Raw genomic sequence first — 17755 nt, 5'->3', positions numbered from 1 at the left:
CAATCTCCTTCACCCCTTCACGAAAGGGGGGAGGCCTGCTCAGTGGTTTCAGGCAGTGTCTGTGGCAGGTATAATCTGAACAGGTTAGCATGTCTGTTGTTCTTTCCTAAACACATGAAGAATGTCTCTATGCTTTCTAGTAATTCCTGTAAATCCGGTATGAAGCTCACTTGAAATATTTTGAATAAAAATGTCTTTGAGCAAAAAAAGGGAGAGTAGGCCTTGGCTGCTAGATCCATGTGGGGATCCATCTTCCTTGAGATTCAGTGTAGCACCACTGAACTCTGTAGAGGTCTGTTTCTCTTAAGCTATCTCCTTTATGTTCAGTTCAAGTAAAGTCTCAAATTAGCAGTGTGGAGTTCTGGCTTGTTTCCAAAGGCGGTACTTTCTTGCTTTAAAGAAAAAATAAAAAAGTCTTTGGAAGATGGAGGTCCCAGTTTTGAAGCCACTACATGTGGCTTTGCTTCTTCTAACTTACGTTAGAAAGGAAGATGTCAGCGTAGTGTATGGTGTTACGAACTGGGACAGAGTTCTCTATTTTGACCATCTTCATGACTATGCTGTCATGTTCAGTGTTCCCTTTTTGCCTTGCACTGGAAACTGTGGCTCTAGAGATGAGTCTGTTCGGCTGCAATTGGTCTGTTTGGTGCACCTGATATGAGCTGAATCTTGCTTTTCTTACCCCTTTTGGTATGCCTCTGTGATTTCATGCGTTGCTGTGCTGTTTCAGATGTGTCTACAAAAACTGTATTCTTCCTAAGGATACCTCTGCTGGCACCATCCACAGAGTGTGTCACATCACACTTATGACCTTTTTGTTGAGCTCTTTCACAAAATGGGAAAAAGAGCATCTGTATATCAAAAGTTTTTTACAGCAATCTTTCTTAAAAAGCACAGCACATCATTGTATGAAATACAGCAGTTCAGTAACATTAGTAGGAAATTAAAGAAAAAGTGGAGAAGTGGCTTTGTTTTGGAGTCTTTCCATCTAGCAAGCTATTCATGGTAGTCTGCAAGGACTTCAGTGGGATGCTAAAGATTTTCTTGCCTTGTTATTTCCTGGTTACCTCAGATGTGGTGGTCTTGAGTACTGTTTGGAGGCCTGTAAGGTCAGAATTTAAAAGCCTTTTTTTTTTTTTTTGATTTGTCCTCATATCCTTCCTGCAAACCTGACTTATTAAAATCGTTGTAGGAATTTTCATCAGGAAAAAAAAAATGCTACAGGAAACCAAGCTCCTCTGGTCAGAAACCTAGCAACTTCTGATGCTGGCAGAGATACTATTAAATAATCACAAAGTTGTATAATCTTAGCGTGTCCTAGAATTAGTTAAATGTGTAATGTGAAAGTTTTAGTGCAATGTGTGCTTCTTGAACAAGTGACAAATAACTCAGCATTAGATTGGTCAGTTTATACAGAGTCATTGGATGCTGGAATTGGTCAAGTTCATATGAACTGTCCCAAAGATTCAGCTTTTTCTATTTTTCTCATAATTAGACAAAAGTAATCTGAAGGGCCTCTGTTAAAATTTTCCTGGGCTTTTATCTTGATGAGAGCTGTTTTTTAGACTTTTGTCTTATGACTGCCATCAGAGAATATTAAAAAATGAATTCCATATATCTCCATAGTGACTGTACTCAAAAAGGGATTCAAAACATTATTCCAAGTTGACAGACTAAGCTTGAACTACACATTCAGCACCATAATAAAACACAGTTATTTTTTTAAAAAGATTGTCCAAAGTCCTTAAAAACCTCTGGTATATCAAAAAAGTGGCATATTGATTCAAATAGTTTGGCACCTTCTGTGTGTGTGAGAAACCCAGTAAACAAACCTGAAAAAAGTTGGTTTTCTATTGGGTCAATTAGTGCTAGAGCAGTAAGGGCTGGGAAAGGGAGGAATGTGGGCAGAACAGATCCCGCTGCCTCCCCCCTTTTTTTTTGTAGCAGCAAATGATTAGATTGGCTTAGCAATCATGTGCTACTTAGCCTTAACCTTCTTTTTCTGTTGTCTGAGTGAAAGCAGTGTCTCTCACATTTGTTGTGGGCGAAAGCGGTGTGTGTCTGTGTAGGTAGGTGTGTGTGGTCAGTTACTGAGGATAAGCTGACAGAAGGTAACTTGTAAACATGATTGTGAATTTGAACTCTTAGCTGTCCGATTTGGCTTGAGTTACCTTACGGCAGGGGATCTGCAACCGCTTGTTAGATTCATAAAACCTTTTCCACACCAGGAAGTCTGGTCTTCTATATTGATAAGCAGGAAATAATACAGTTTTAATGGTGATTGGCAGTCCATTCCATTTGATGAAAGAGTGTCGTGGTTTTCTTGGTCTCTGAAGGCTTGTAAATGACAGATCTTTTTGTGGGGTATTCCATACATTGATGAAGGCTTGATGAGGAATTACTGGATGAAATTTTAAAAAAGTTGTGTAGAATGTCATATTAGGTTATGATGAGTACATTCTGGGCTTAGTGGTGTGGGGGTTTTGTCCAGTTTGGGTTTTTTGTAGTGTGGGTTGTTTTTGTTTTGTTCTGTTTTGTTTTTAACCTATAGCAGAAAAGGTAATAATTGTATCTGGCAGAACAAGTGTTCTACAGTCTCCAGTGAGCTACCTGTAACCATATTTTGTAGAGGTACAGAGCTGCCATGAATGTTTGATGAAATCTTTATTCAATGTGATAATAAACGTACCCTTGTAAAGCTTTTGTTGGTTGATGTGTACCCACTATCTGTACTGGCTCTTCCCCCTGTGTGTGTATGTATTCATATGCATATATGACTTGAACAGGGTGTCTGAATTCTTCTTAATGGATTACAATACCATATAAAACTCAGCAAAATTTTGTGACCAAGTACCTCTGCAGTATTATCTTGGTATGTCTTGGCATATACCGAGATTTGCTTCAGCGTTATGCTTAATAGCAGGGATGGAGGCTAACAAGATAATAATACAAGACGTTACTGAGTCTGAAAAAGAAGATATTTTGACTTCATCACTAGATTATTTGAAAATTTACTGAAGTTCGTTAATTTATCTCATTCCTCAGTAAGAGTTTTCTAGGTCAGTGGTTCCTTAACCAGGGAATAAGGCCGTGGTACATGAACTACAGGTGGAACTTAAAACCGTGTTCAATTATGTTAAGTTAAAAAGTATTCTGGTAGGATGATTCATATTTTGTTAAAAATTCTTGGGGCTGATGGTGATCTATATTCTGAGAAATGTTAGGACTGTAGTTCTGGAGTGAATGATGTGAGGAACATGTGGAATCTTTATTCATATATTTATTTACTACATTGAGGGAACAAAGAAAACGAAAACCCATTTGTGCATTTTCTGTTGATCTACTTTGGAGACTTCTTCACCATAGTTTTGAAGTGCCTTGTGATGCCATATGCACTGGAGATTACCTCATGAGCATGATAAAAGAGTTACAGTAGTTTTCTACTTCAAAGATGGTTTAGGAGACAGAGAGGAGTTAAGCTAGGGCCACAGATGGACTTGTAGCCCTCATCATTGCAACCCCTCCCTCTTTGGTGCCTGGATGTTGCAGGGCAGTATGACATGGCCATTTGACAGCAGCCTAAACTGGCTCACAAGAGACTGTCTCTGTCCACTTTCTCCCTCAGTTTTAGCATACCTGCAAGTTCTCTTGTATTGGCATTTTTGCTTTACTTTCCACATTGGGCCAGCTTAAGAAGCTAAGTACAAAAACCTACTGATGTAAGTAGGGTAGAAACTTTACTGCCAACTTAGCTACCTAAACTGTTTCATCTTGAGGTGGGGGAGCGTGAGGAAATTGAGCCTCGTCTGCAATTTGCTCTTTTATAAGTAGTAGCCCTGAGTTTGGTGAGCTTGTGAAGGCATGCGCTTGGTGGGAAGTTGTGTGGCATAAACAGAGCTAGCATCTGTTTTGGCCTTTTTGTTCTAGATTTAAGTTTTTCTTAACCCTTTGCTGAGCCAGTTTGGTTTACTAAACTGGCAGAAACTAGGTGAACCTGCTTCAGCAGGGAGGTTGGACTAGATGGTCTCCAGAGGTCCCTTCCAACCCTACCATTCTGTGAAATGAACCTGACAAAGATGTGAACAGTTTTTAATTGCGTTGTTGAGTTGGTTTGTTTCACTGTATGTTCACCGTGAACACTGAAGCTTTCTGACGAAGGGGGCACAACTGTGCACCTGAGAGTTGGGAAAGACAGAGGGGGACTGCTGCCCTTCCTGGCAGTCTGATGTGTTCCTGAGATGGCGAGAATCAGAATTCACGTTGTTCGACTCCAATGAGAATACCTAGATCACCGGGCTTTTCGGATGTTCTTGGCAGCTGTCCTCAAGTCCCGTGTAGTCTGTACTATTGTACAAAAAAGAATTAAAGAATCATGGGACAGAGGGAGAGAAGGGAAACATGACTCTCTAATCTAGTGATTAGTGTGCTTACCTTAAGGGAAGAGGAGAAAAGAAACCTGTCTGGGATTTAATAGTGCTTAGGCATTTTACAGGAAATGGCTCCTGGATAATGTTTTATTTTCTCAGTGGAAAGATATTAATGTGAATTATGGAAATGTAGCACAACCACCAGGTTAGGAATAATATGCAAATAAAGTGGAGAGAGTATAGATGGAACAGAATGCTTTGTAGAGGGGTTATATTCTACTCACTCTTCAGTTATTTAGGGGGCTTTAACATTAATTTTTTTATAGTAGTGAAATTAAGTTAAATTTCTTAAGGACTTAATATGATAAATTGCGTGTCTTTGCATTTGTTAATTTATATGTTGAAATACAAATACTCTGTGATATTTTTTTAAAATGTGTGTAGTAAGTGTAATTCCTAAGAAATAGGTGATATTGTGCTTATGCTAGAGGTGTCTTGCATTTTGAAAACGGTGCGTTTCCTGAGCTCCTCTAAATTGTGATCTTCTAATATAATATAATATAAATAATGTTCACTATGTGATTGCTGCAGTAATCCAAAATAGAATTATTTTTGCTTTAGAATTCACATTTCTCTCCTACTGTTACATTGGTCAACCTGAGCCTGAATTAGGACTTAAAGCATGTTGTGGAAAACTCTCTATATACTTAGGCTGGGACACTGAGAGCTGAATGGTAAGGATGCTGGATTTTACTGTGGTGAAAAATCTTTTTTTTTGTTCATTTCGTTTCCAACATCAGAAGTTTGTAGTTGGCATGCCTGATTAAATTTGTTGCTTCAAATTTATTTATGTAGACTATTATGACAGACACAAACTATATATAGAAAAGCCTGCAAACATTTCACTTGCGTTCTTGAAGTAGAGGTGGGGTCTATTACTATCGATATCAAACCCGCTGTTAGCTGTGGTCTTCAACATGCTCTGTGGCAGTTTGGCAAGAACTATTGGAAATGCTTTAGTTACTTCTCTTGTACTGTGTTCTCAGCCTATACAGCAAACCTTGTTATAGATAGCTGGTTTGTCAGCTTTCTACTTTTCCTGTGGACAAACATGGTCTGTTTAGGTAGTGAGCTTTTTAGGCGAGGATCACCATTTTATTGTGTCACAGAACACCTAACGCAATGAGGTTCTCCCTCCATGAGCAGAATGCCCTGTTTATTACCCCAGCACAGTCCTAGAGCATGGCTGTGTCACTGCCAGTATCAGTAAGTATTTGGACTCCTGGCCCTGATCTGGGTGCTGTGAGTTTTAAAGGTCCAGAACATCAAAGACTGCGGAAAAACACCAATAAAGTTCTCTGTGATCGAGTAGTATTATGCAGAATATAAATGTGTTAGCTTTATGCACACGCTAAAAAGAACAATTAGGTTCTTACTTACTGTGTAGATTTTTAAGCTGAAAGTCAGGCTCAGGCTGTGAAGCTGTGCAGAGTCAGCAGAAAACTGATCAAAAAAGGTGAGTATTTTATATCATGCTAAATTGCAGAACTGACTCAGACTGGGGCAGCTGCCAGACGTGGTGCAAGAGATGGGCCTGCACTGAGTGGTTGAGGGCAAGGAGGGGTGTACGTGGGAACACAGCAGTCAAATCTAAATCAACTTTGTTTTTTTGGGAACTGCAGCCTGAGAATTTTTATTTTAATGAAACAACTCAGTTTATTTACCATCAATTTTGGGTGTATCTGGTTGGAGTCTTGAACTTGACCACTGTCAATTTTCAAAGCTATTGGACTTCATATGAACTGCTATTTGAAAGCTTGTTGAACAAGATTTTTAGGCATAGTGTTTCCTTACTGACGTGTCTGGTGAAAGCTGGAGCTTGGTGTTTGGTTTCCAAGTTAAAAAGAGCTGGAAGAGCAGTTATGGTATAGATAGTTTTGGAAGCAAGAGCTTCCTCCCCTTTTTCTTTAAACAACTTTTAATTTCTCTTTCCCATCTGTGAGCTTAGGGTCCCAGTTATGTTGTCAATATCCTAAAACTGCAGATGTAATCCTAAAATTCCCTTCAAGCGCCTCTTAACATTGATGAATCTAATTAAAAGGCGAATCTGACTTCTGTAAGCAAACTTAAGTTGTGGTTATGTCCCTATTTATTACACTTGCATGGCTATTCCATATTCCATTTTAGTACTATGCAGAAAAAGAGAAATAATGTGGTGGGACTTCAGAGTTGTGCAAATAGAGAAGTGTGTCCTTCCACTTTGAGGAATGTGTTTAGAGTTACTTTTAGGAATAGCCATTTGTGAGCCAAAACTGCTGTGGTTGCTGCTGTCAACCTGCTAAATCAGTGTTCCCCTCGCCTTTCTGGAGAGACAGTGTGTACCCTATTTCTGAAGTACTGAGTTTGACTATTTTAATATGAATCTGAAGCCTGTGAACTTGTCCTGCTTAAAAATCATCGCCTGATGATAAGACAAATTGTGTCTTGTCTACATCTCTGAGAGAAGACCAAAAAAAAGGAGAGAGCTTCGAGCTGGGGCCATCCTCCATGGCAGGTTTCTTAAATGACTGTGCTCTAGATATAGTAATTTAAGTATTTTTTCCTAGTGACTGATGAGCTTACCATCAGAATGATGTTGTGGCTGAAATGTTTTGGAAAGACTTACGATTCACCTAGTTCATTGATTGGTTTTTAAGGGTTAGAGTTTGGTTGGTTTTTTTTTTTTGGTTTGTTTTGTTTTTTTTCCAGACAAGGTTGATATGGAGTTCTGCAGGATTTCCAGGGCGAATAAAGTATATATTTGTAACTGAAGAAATGTCTTGCTTTTTCTGCTCCTTTTAGATGCAGTGGCTCAGAAACATCTCTGAACAGGTGTCCCCAGAAAAACCCATCTGAGTGGGTGAAGTCTGATAGATGCATTAAGGAAAATTCCGATGTTTGAGAGCTAAATATTTTAACTTGGTTTCTTTGGATACAAGGTGGAAGTAGACAAGCTTCAGTTTTTCAGCCTCAACTGAAGCTTGGGCAACTAAACCTGTTTTGTGTTAAATTGGAAAGGGTATCAGCAGTACTTCTGCATTTTCACTTTTTCATATCAGAAGTATACCCGCTTTAGCAGAAGGTATGGGGATTTATGGGGTGAAGTCTAGTTTAAGACCCAGGCATATAGTTAACACTTGACCAGAGGGTACCTGGCTATGTCTGTGCCTATCCAGTCTGAATCCTCTGAATAATGAAAGGCAAAGGTATACTGTGGCGTTGCAGTTGTCAATGGGAGGTCTCGTATGGGGATCAATTAAACAGCATTTAGTCCATGGTGTGTTTGAAAAGGTTAAAAAGTATTTAAAGGCACACAAACCAATGTATGGCTGAAACAAGCCACTTAACCAAAGTCCTAAAATAAGCATAATCTATTTATGGAGCTAGCCAGCAGTTCACAGTTGTGTGTCGTTGGTTGTTTTGCTTTATTTTTTTAATTTGGAAGATTGTAGGTGTTCATGTCTCCATATATTAAAATATTTTGGAAGCCTTCAAGATTAAAGGTACTACTGTATCAGGGCAACAAACATCTAGCTTGTTACACATGTACTTGAAATATGTAACTTTAGATCGTCTTTGAAAGTAGCGTTGGAACTATCTGCTGCCAAAGTTGAAATGGAAAAGAAGTCTTACTTCATTTAGACATGCGATAGCAGCTCTACAGATCCTTTCCTAGGCATCTGTGTAAGCATATAAAGTATTTTTGTAACAGAGTTTGTTGTGGTCTGGGTAAGATTTTACATTCATTCTGGTTTTGGTCAGTTCTGTTACACTAATGTTTACTGAAACATGATGATAACTTCTGAATTTATTAACTTCTGGTTTGTGTTACATGTACATTGCAGCACGATACGGAATTTGTCATGCTTTAGGACAGAATTAAAAGGGGGAAAAGCAAAGAGTTACGGAAGCAGTAATGGTGTCAAAACCCAGTAACATCTGAATTTGGTAAGGATGGGTCACTTAGCTGAAGTCGTAATAGTTTGTTTAAAAACCTGGTAGCTGTGAAAATACTATACCATTCAGATGCCCATTTTAGTTTCTTCCATTTCTTGAATTTTTTTTTTTTTTTTTAAATAGCTATTTTGGCAAACTTTTGGACAGAAACTGTTCTTTGCCTGTTCAAAAACAGTATTTTATGTTTTCATCAGTATAAAGACGTTGCAGTTAAGAGTCTGTATTTGCAGGGAAGGACAACCGTCCTTACCTCGCATAGGCATGTAGTGTGCATGTGTGTGTGTCTGTATGTATGTACAATATGTGTCTGAGCTCTTGCAGGTTTTCAGAGGTAAAAGCATTTCAGTATGTGTTGTTTGCCTGGAGAGCACTACAAGTCCTGTCACAACCCTAGGGTTAAAAAGTTGAAGTAGCTGCATTGGTACAGTAGCTGAGAAGGACAGAGCTTTGAAAATAAAGGGTATGACAAAGAATGGAAGTAGTAGTTAGTGACCAATAAATTGGAAGAATAATAAGCTGTACTAATATCAGGGTTGTAGTAAAGATATGTAAGTTGAGTGATGATTTGCCACATTCTGTGGAAATTTTAGGTGTTCCTATGAGGGAGAAGTAGGAAGGTTGTATTCTCTTGAGGCTTTTTAGGTCTAAAGTTCTAAACTGATGAATGGAAATATATAGTGGCATATGTTTTGCTTTGCATTTTTGAAGTTCTTTTCCCAAGTACAAGGAACAGAAACTGGTTTTGTAAATTAAAGGATCAATCTTTTCGAGGGCATCTAGAAAAATGCCAGCTCTGAAGAGCATTTTACACCTGTGAGAGCACATTACTCTGGATAGACTAGTTTACAGCCCTCACGGATGTTCTGCTTTGAAATGTGACTTTACTCACATGTTACTGTTTAGTTCATGTTGAACATGCTAACTAAAATGGCTCTGTTTCTAAAAAAAAAAAAAAAAAATAAATCAATTAAATCCTTGCTTGTCAAATGTCGCCTTTTAAGGAGGTCATAGGTAAGGAGGCGTGTGTTTAACAGGAAAAAGAATTAGATTGTTATATACATCTGGTTTTGTATGATGACAGAAATCATTCTAAAATACCTGGATTTCATAAATACCCTTCCTTTTCCTAAAATTCTATTGTCTTCATGCTTATGTGAATTTGAGTTAGAATCATATAAATGGGACTCTAGTAATCACATTTGTACAGTGAGGCTGTTAAACAGTACAGAAGCAAGCACTTGTTGTAAGAGTTCAGTGACATCCAACAGTTGCAAATGTTCTAGCTGATATTGCAGGTGATGGATGACAACTGGTGTAGTGTCTCTTTGCTTTTGGATGAGGGAGGGGAATGTAAATACTGTGGTGTGACTTTGCTGATCCAAAACAGTTAAGACGTAACCACATCTGTTTTGCTTGACGCTATTAAGTAACTGGAAAAATAATCACTCCCCCTCTGGTTTGTCATTCCTTACATGGTCAGTATACTGAAAAATATTTTACATTTGTGCTTCTAAAATTAATATTTTTAGTTAATGAGTAAGAAAAGAAGCATATGCAAATTATCTAAAAAATCTGAAGTATTTGAACTTTTGTGTTAGCGAAAGTGTGGAGCTGTTTCCTTCCTTCCCCCCTCCCCCCCCCCCCCCCGCCCCAGTTGTGTCAGTTTAATTCTTCCTAAAACCACAGGCTTTATTCTGGGGTTCACATGAACAAATTGATATTTTAAAACCAAATCCTGAGTTGTCTGGCTGTATGGGTCAAGTATAAATTTTACACTGTTCAGTTCCTTCATATACAAGGAAGGCAGTACATTTTTTAGAAGTTAAGCGTTTCTTTTCGTAAAAACTGAGTTAAAAAATTGTATGTTATAAATCAGATATTTCAGAGATTCGGATTGCACTCAAGTCTTACTGAGTTAATACTGGTGGGACACCATTGTAGGTCCTTCTATGATAAAATTAAGTACACTTCAGCATTTAGTATTTTGACACCAATACTGGCCTAAGAAGCCCTTTTTGTCCCAGCTGTTTGTTCTTGCTGCCAGACTGCTGCACATCTGTAGTGGACCAGATTAATGGACGGATGTGGGATAAAAAAATAGTGGTCTTTTTGTTTGTTTGTTTTTCTTTATTTTTTTCTCTCCTGCTCCCAGTGCAGTTTGGTGAGTGACCCTGTAATAGTAGCACTGTCTGAGCCAAACAGGTAGTGGTGTAAAGGATACAGGCAGCTTAAGCGGTACTGTTGCTGAAAAGAAATTCTTGCTCTCTTGCAACTTGTAGTTCTGCCTTTGCCAGGTTTGAATTTGGGCGAGAAACTTCATGATTTCAGAAAAGCTGCTTGTGCATGCTTTCACACTTAAAGGATGGGTTCTTGGATCAAGTGTTGTAAATTTAGCGTAAGAGTGAAACCAGTAATTCACAGTATCTACTTTTTAGAGGAACTAGTGCTTTTTGGAACACTGAAAATAATTTTACAGTGTGTAAGAAAAATGATGGTTAAGAGTGTGTTGGTTTAGATGTATTGTTTCGTAAGCATCTCGCAGATACTGATCTTGAAACTTACAGTGTCTTCTAGTTCAGCAGGGTGTATTTAAAGTCATTGGGAGCATGCAGTACAATACAAGCTCTTTGAATGAATGGTGTATTGGTGAAATCTAGTATGAACCCAGTTTTGAATGTCTTTTCACCCTAACTTGGAAACTAGTCGTGTACAAAAATGCCCTCTTCCCAAAACTTTAGCATTGCCTTTCTTAAGCATGGGGTAAACTGACATATGAAGGTGACTGTGTGCATAGTTCTGTTGAATACATAAATTGAACTGAAGAGAGGTGTATGATTTTTTGGTTTTTTTTTTTCTTACTGAATTATGAATTCTAAAACTGGAAGATAGTCTTAATGTAGTTGTTGACTATTTCAATAAAAACATTCAGCTTACAGATTTTCCATAATACCAAAGCACTTAAACCTGGAGAAAGGGATGTGTGACTTGTTTGGGAACTTACTGAATGTGATGCTGATCACAAATTACTCATATTATTTGCTATCAGGTATAGAAACAGGCAGGTGACCATAAAAGTGGAGGGATATATTGTGTTTTCCTGCTGAAACTGTATCAGCTTTTAATTTAATGTATGTGATTTTGTGGGTGAACCTGAGATGATATACTGAGTTCTGCTTTGTACATTGGATATATGAAGTAGTCTTTTTTTTTTTTTTTTTTTCTTCCCCCTTTTCATTCTTGTGAATTATTTCTTATATATAACATCACATCTGTTGGTCCTAAGTAGAACAGAAGCGGTAAAACAGAAGCGTGTGTTTGATTTTTCAGATATATGTTGATTTGTACATCTAAACACATGTAATTTTACCTAGTAACAAAACACACTGTATGTGCTGGGTTCTGTAAAAACCATGATTTTGAAATTCCTCAGTTGTGTTTCTCTGGGAACTAGTGCTGGAAGTTTACAATCCCTAGCACCCTGTGAGATTTATTTCTTTGAAATTCCAGCAGTATTGGTTGTACTTCACATTCTGTTATGCAGTATTTTGAATACACCAAATCTGATGTATTTGGTGAATCTTTTGCCCTGTGTGCCTTATGTCAAGCAACATCACTGGTTGTCTGCGTTAGTTTCGGGAATAGGCTGTTGAGATGCAGAATAACAACACCTTAAGAAATTGCTGTTGTATAGATTTATATATGACTAGATCCATTATATTCCAGTATGTTGTTAATCTCAATTTACTGGTGTATACCTCTGGCTCATTTTCCTAGTAAATAAATAAATATTTTTGCTTCTAAGTAAGTATTTATATTTTATGTGGCTAGCAACAGGCCTGCCTGCATTTACCAAAGGTCAGTGACCTGAATTATGTTCATCTCTGACAACAGTGTATATAGTCATGAGATGTGCAGAGATTTCTCTGGTACTGCGTATGACTTTAGAAATCACAAAGTAACATTCTCACAGAGGAAAAACTTCAAGAACTTTGTTACGATTAGTTTGCCAAAGGTGCCATATTGAATCTTACAATACAGTGGTACTGAATAAGGAAAATATATACAAAGTGTTTAATTAGTGAAATGTAAGAAGTCAAACCCTCCCCAGCAGACCTTTAATTTAAGCTCTCGGGTGTGCTATTAGTGATATTCTGAAAACTCTTATTTAAATTTGTCGTGGAAAGAATTCTTCATGTATGCTTAAAATTAAAGAAAAAATTTAGTGAAAATGTGGCCTTTCTTTAAAGGTGTTTATGATAGTTGCCTTTAACTCTTTGCAAACTTGCATTGGTTAGAATTGGATAGAATCTTTTAACTCTAGATGCTTTAAATTCATATAATATGTTGCATATTTAGTTTGTATAATGGATATGACATGTACATTCTTAAGTTTACACAATAATATGGTTTAAAAAAAAATTAGTCTTACTGCTCTGCTGCATCTAGATTCAGCTGAACTGGCTTTCTGCTGTGCTCATGTGTAATAAAATGGTCCCTATTTGCAAAACCTCATGATCTGATGATATCCAGGCAAACACAAAAAAGATAAATGGGGGGGAGGATGATGAAACATCTTCAGAGAGATGTTAGTTATGGTTTTTGCACTTTAACTTTTAGGTTTTTGGAAGAATGACTGCTCTGAAAGCAACTTTGCTTTACAGTGAACCTATTGCCATAAGTTGGGTAGTGAGTGTTTTGAAGGAAGGAGTGGATGCTCCTAAGGAACACAGTGGAATAAAACATTGGTCCTTGAAGAGGCTAATGGACAAACTAGGCTTACGGTGTAAGAAAAAGTCAGAGACATGTTTATGTTCTTCACAGTCACCATCTTTATAATATGGTGAAGTATAACCTGGGATAAAATGTGCTCAGCATCTTTGGCTTATCTAACTAAACATTTTGTAGTAAAGCTGAACTCTACACTTGAAATTATTCATGAATGTGGAATGGCTTTGCATAGATAATCCCATTATCTGTATTTTGAAGAGATCAGAGGAGCATTGTGTGGGTAGGAAAGATGAAGAGTAGAAAGCAACAGTAATTAAAATAGGAAATAAAAGCATGAAGTAAAGTTTTAGCATGGTGGCTTCATACACAGTTGATTTCTAAGAACTGCTCTCTTTGTTTAAATGAGACTTCAGCTTTTATTCTTTTGTTTGCTCTACCACTTTCAATAATTTGCTTTTCAACACCTTTCTTGTCACCTCTTCCTCCCTCTACTCCTTTATTTCCAATTAACTTCTGTTCTGTACCAGTAAGTAGATCAAACTGGGTTCTTGAAGCCCAGTAAATGTTATTACTGAGGGGATTCTTCTAGTAATGATCTTACAGACTGTGTGATGAGTGGGTTTTGTTCTTGCTTCCTCTTATCATCAATTTATTATCTAAACCAGGAAGTCCTTGTACAGACTGTGTCAAAGGCTTTTGATTTTAAGAACTTGGCAATGCAGAGGCACAACAGAAGACACTCAGTTTGATGTGTTGCCCTTGCGGCTATTATAGGCGATTTGGTTGTATCTATTTAAAAAAAAAAAAAAAGTTTGAAATATTACCCTTTTGTGTGTCTGTGATACTGTTACCATCACAGTAACTCATTGTCTTTGTTCTCTGCTAATGTTTTAAAATTACTTTCTATGTTGTGGATCCCTCCTTAGAATACAGTGCTACAACAGACACCTGCCTTTCTGCTCCAGGTCTTAATTCCACGCTAGTTGTCCAGTTCTTCAGAATGTAATAATTGTTGGAGATTTGTAAGGAGACTGAAGAAACTCAGTGGTTTGTGATGGATGTATTTTGCTGGTTAGTTGTGAAGTGGGCAGAGGTATTGATTCCTGGTTAATAAACTGTTAATGACTTTGTAGTTACATCAGCAACTCTTCTTATTGTTGGTAGCTCTAATGTAATTTTCTAAGTTCTAAAATAATTCAGGTCTGTGTGTGTTATCTGTCCAGTTTGTTTTCTCTTTTCTTATACCTTTGTAAAATCTTTGCGAGGTAAATACTTTTTCAGAGTTAGTATTATAAGTGATCTTAAGATTTTCTAGATTAATTTCCAGTCAGCAAAAAAGCATAGCTTCCCCTGTGTATGAAGTTGCTTTACTGCTTTGACAAAATCAGCTGTGTGACTTCAAGATCTGTAGCTATAGCTTGGTCGTCACTGTGTTTGTTGGATAGTATGTTCTTATTGACTGATTGCCTCTTCTTATGGTTTGGAGTAGAGCTGGCAGCCTGTTGCCCACGACAGTGCTTATGTTGCTAGCCTTGCAGTCAGTTTGATACAATATTAGGCTGTTGTAAAGCGCCAGAGATGTGCTAATGTGCTGCTTTTGGAGCTTACCGTTCCCATTGTAGAACGGGCAGAAGACAATGTATGAACGCTCTGCAATCTGTTTTGGCTGCGAATCAGCTAGCTCTGCTCAAACTGTGTTGATAGTTTGAACTAAGCTAGCGTAGTACTGAAACTGGCCTTGTACTGATGCAAATGAGAGGTGATCCTTGCTGTATTAGAGCTACAAGGTGGTAAAGACAAGAGAGTGATGCCTTCAGTCCTTGCAGCTACTACTGGAAAAGGCTTTCTATAATCTTAGTGTCCATAGATACTGCAATTTAAAAAAAAAAAAAAAACAAAAAACAAACAAATAACCACCAAACACAAAAACCCCAACCAAAAACAAACCCCAAAAGAAAACCAAAAGTGTCTTGGCCAGAGAGAGCTTTCGAAATGGGACTATAGCCCTGTAGCCTTAAGACACCCATGTAGGCTGGACATACCTGATGCACCAGGACTCTTAGTGTTTGTTTAAATCCAGGGACTATTGAGTGTAAAGAGGAGAAGAGTTTGTTCCTCCTTCCTTTTTTCTTGTTCTTGAATATAAGTGTCTGCCTCTGCTGAGTTTAGTGAGACTATACTCAGTGCAAGACACTGTGTCAGTCTGTGTGATGTATACACTTAGCATATGTACCAGACTGAATCTTTTATCCAAATTGAAGTGATTTAGGCATGAGAGTGCCTAGTTTGTAGGATCTTGTGTAGCTTTAGGCAATACTCACCAGCCTTGCCAAGTTCATGGCTCCTGTGGATGTGGCAGTGACATTCTAAGTCTCTTTGGAACTTCAGCAGTAAAAAACCTAAGGCTGTTGATTCATGATGTGGGATGGCCAGTTTTTGTTTGCCCCCTCCATCTTTGGGAGGCGTGACAGCAAGAGTTCACCTGCTCTTAAAATAACAATAGAATAGCTGCAACATATGCTCCTACGTGCATCAAAAAAAGTATTTCTTCTTTGTCTTTTTACCACCCCATTTTGTGTCTGTGCATGCATGTTGCATTGCTATGGCACAAGGAAGAAGCCAGTGTGCTGACTGAAAAGTTAGCTGGGCTTAGGGTATATTCAATGCTTAAACAGTCATTGTTGATGAAGAAATGGAGTGAACTGCAATGTTTTCTGCTCAAATTGCTGCATTTAAGTGCATTTTAGCCTAGACACACTTTCCTAGAGTTACATCTGTCGGGAGGTGTTTAGATAGTAGTAATGTAGACTCTACAATTCGAGCTGTTAGGTGATTTTCACAGGTTCTTCAAAATTCTCGGTAATTTGTAAGTGGTTTTGGTATTTTTGTAGGTTGTAAAGCACCAATGATATTTTGTTGGAGAACAAGCGAAAAGCAAATACTTGAAAAGTGCTTTCACCATGGGTTGGTTAGTTGTTGGGTGTTGTGTTTTGGGTTGGGTTTTTTTGGCATAATCCCACAGTTCTTTTTAACTTTTCTTGGAAATTTCTTTGTAGAAAATCATGTCTCTGTATCTCTTTGTCTTGTAGAAGATTATAATTTTATTTTTCTGAGTATATTTCAATTTTGTGTGAGGTGAACCTAGTTCAATTTTGTCTGAGATATGAGGAAAAACCTGATTTGTACATTTATGTGTTTATATGCCTTTGTAGTTCTGTAGTTTGTTGATTCAGTAAAATCCCACAGAAGTTCAGTTGTGCTTTACAAATATTGTCCTGAGTTTCTGTAAAAAAATCCACATATTTAGGGGCTTTGCAAAGATGAGTAACTATCAATAATTTCACTTTTGCATGTTTGAGAACAGCTTTTCTTGGATGAGCTTGATTTTTCAGAACTGTTCAATGACCAGTTGAAACCTGAGTCAATCTCTGAAATTTCGACATTTAGGTAACTTTTTTTCTTACAGTAGATGTCAGTGGAAGATAGTCTTTGTAATGCCTGTCTCTGCTGTTGGAAAACTTCATTTTCTGTTGAAACTTCCTTGGTTTAGCTCTGTGGTTATACCCGAGAGCTAGGGTTGAACTAAGCGCTATGTGGATCTAGTAGATGGAGGTTTATGTTTTTTTCAGGTATTTTATTGGTTTGTATTTACATTTACTTCTTTTTTTCTTCATTTTGCAGTGTTTGCTGCTGGACTCCCCCTGTCCCCCACACCCCTGCAGGATGATATGAGACTTGAAAGAAGACGATGCATACAGGTGATCTTATTTTCAAAGGCTTTTGGAAGGGAAAATCTTGATCTGCTTTTTGCTTCTGTTGCATTCTCTGTACCCTCGACATTATGTTGTTCCAAACTTAGTAGAATGTTTAACCTTACAGAATTTTGAAATCTTTCTTTGCCCTTTGAAACTCTTCTGCAACTGTTGGAAGAAAATGGTATCCCTGAATGGAAATACTGTTTCCAAAGTTTTTATGCAAAAAAAAAAAAGGGGTTGCTTTTAAAGATGCTAACTAAATATACTGCTTTTAGTCTTGTTTGTTATTACCCCCTTTTAATGTCCCCCACTTGCCTACAGATGTATGTCACCTGTTTAGTGAGACACTATTTTAATCATTCATTAACTTTCTTTTAAAGAAATGTTACGGATCCATCTGAAAAAGAGCGTAACAAATTAATAGCTAAGTTCATTATGCCTTACCACATGTTTATGTCCAGTTACTGTAGGATTTCTCAAGAATTGAGATAGGATCTCTGAACATCTTTGAAAGTCAGTAGCCATTCTTAAAATTAATGGGTTTGGAAGTTCTTCCATTTTTCACTAATGAAAATACTCTTAAGTGCCAAGTGTATTTGCAGATTAAATAGCGTATTTTAAACGACACTGTTTTGCTGGAAATATGGTTAATATTTTGACATGAAAAATCGGAAGCAGCAGAAGTAGAATAAAATTTAGGTTGTACAGGAGGTTTGGTGTAGTTCTTTATACCCAAATGCCCTTATTTAAGCAGTGAACAGTTCTGTGACTTATATTTTGAGGTCTATAACAGTGTAGTACACATAATAAGACAGATCTTTTGCTTGCTTGTTCAGCTTTAAAACCCATGAATCCTTGGGGCTGGAAAAAAAGCTAGATAGATTGACGTATGCATGCAGATCATCTCCT

The 17755-nt window shown here is 37.6% G+C and overlaps 1 protein-coding gene across 1 annotated transcript in view; it reads left to right on the top strand.

Moving 5' to 3' along the window:
* The window catches only part of DYRK1A (dual specificity tyrosine phosphorylation regulated kinase 1A), an 89188-nt gene that overhangs the window by 13130 nt on the left and 58303 nt on the right, over nt 1-17755 (top strand). Inside the window, exon 2 of the mRNA XM_086477680.1 lies at nt 16773-16849. Coding sequence (XP_086333806.1) covers nt 16840-16849 — 10 coding nt within the window. The 5' untranslated portion in view covers nt 16773-16839. The remainder of the gene's footprint in view (nt 1-16772; nt 16850-17755) is intronic.

The sequence above is a fragment of the Leptosomus discolor genome, chromosome 1 (assembly GCF_034619465.1).
Source record: "Leptosomus discolor isolate bLepDis1 chromosome 1, bLepDis1.hap2, whole genome shotgun sequence".
NCBI classification, from domain to species: Eukaryota; Metazoa; Chordata; class Aves; order Leptosomiformes; family Leptosomidae; genus Leptosomus; species Leptosomus discolor.
Note: the sequence above shows the minus strand (reverse complement) of the source record. Positions and strands in the feature narration are given on the sequence as shown.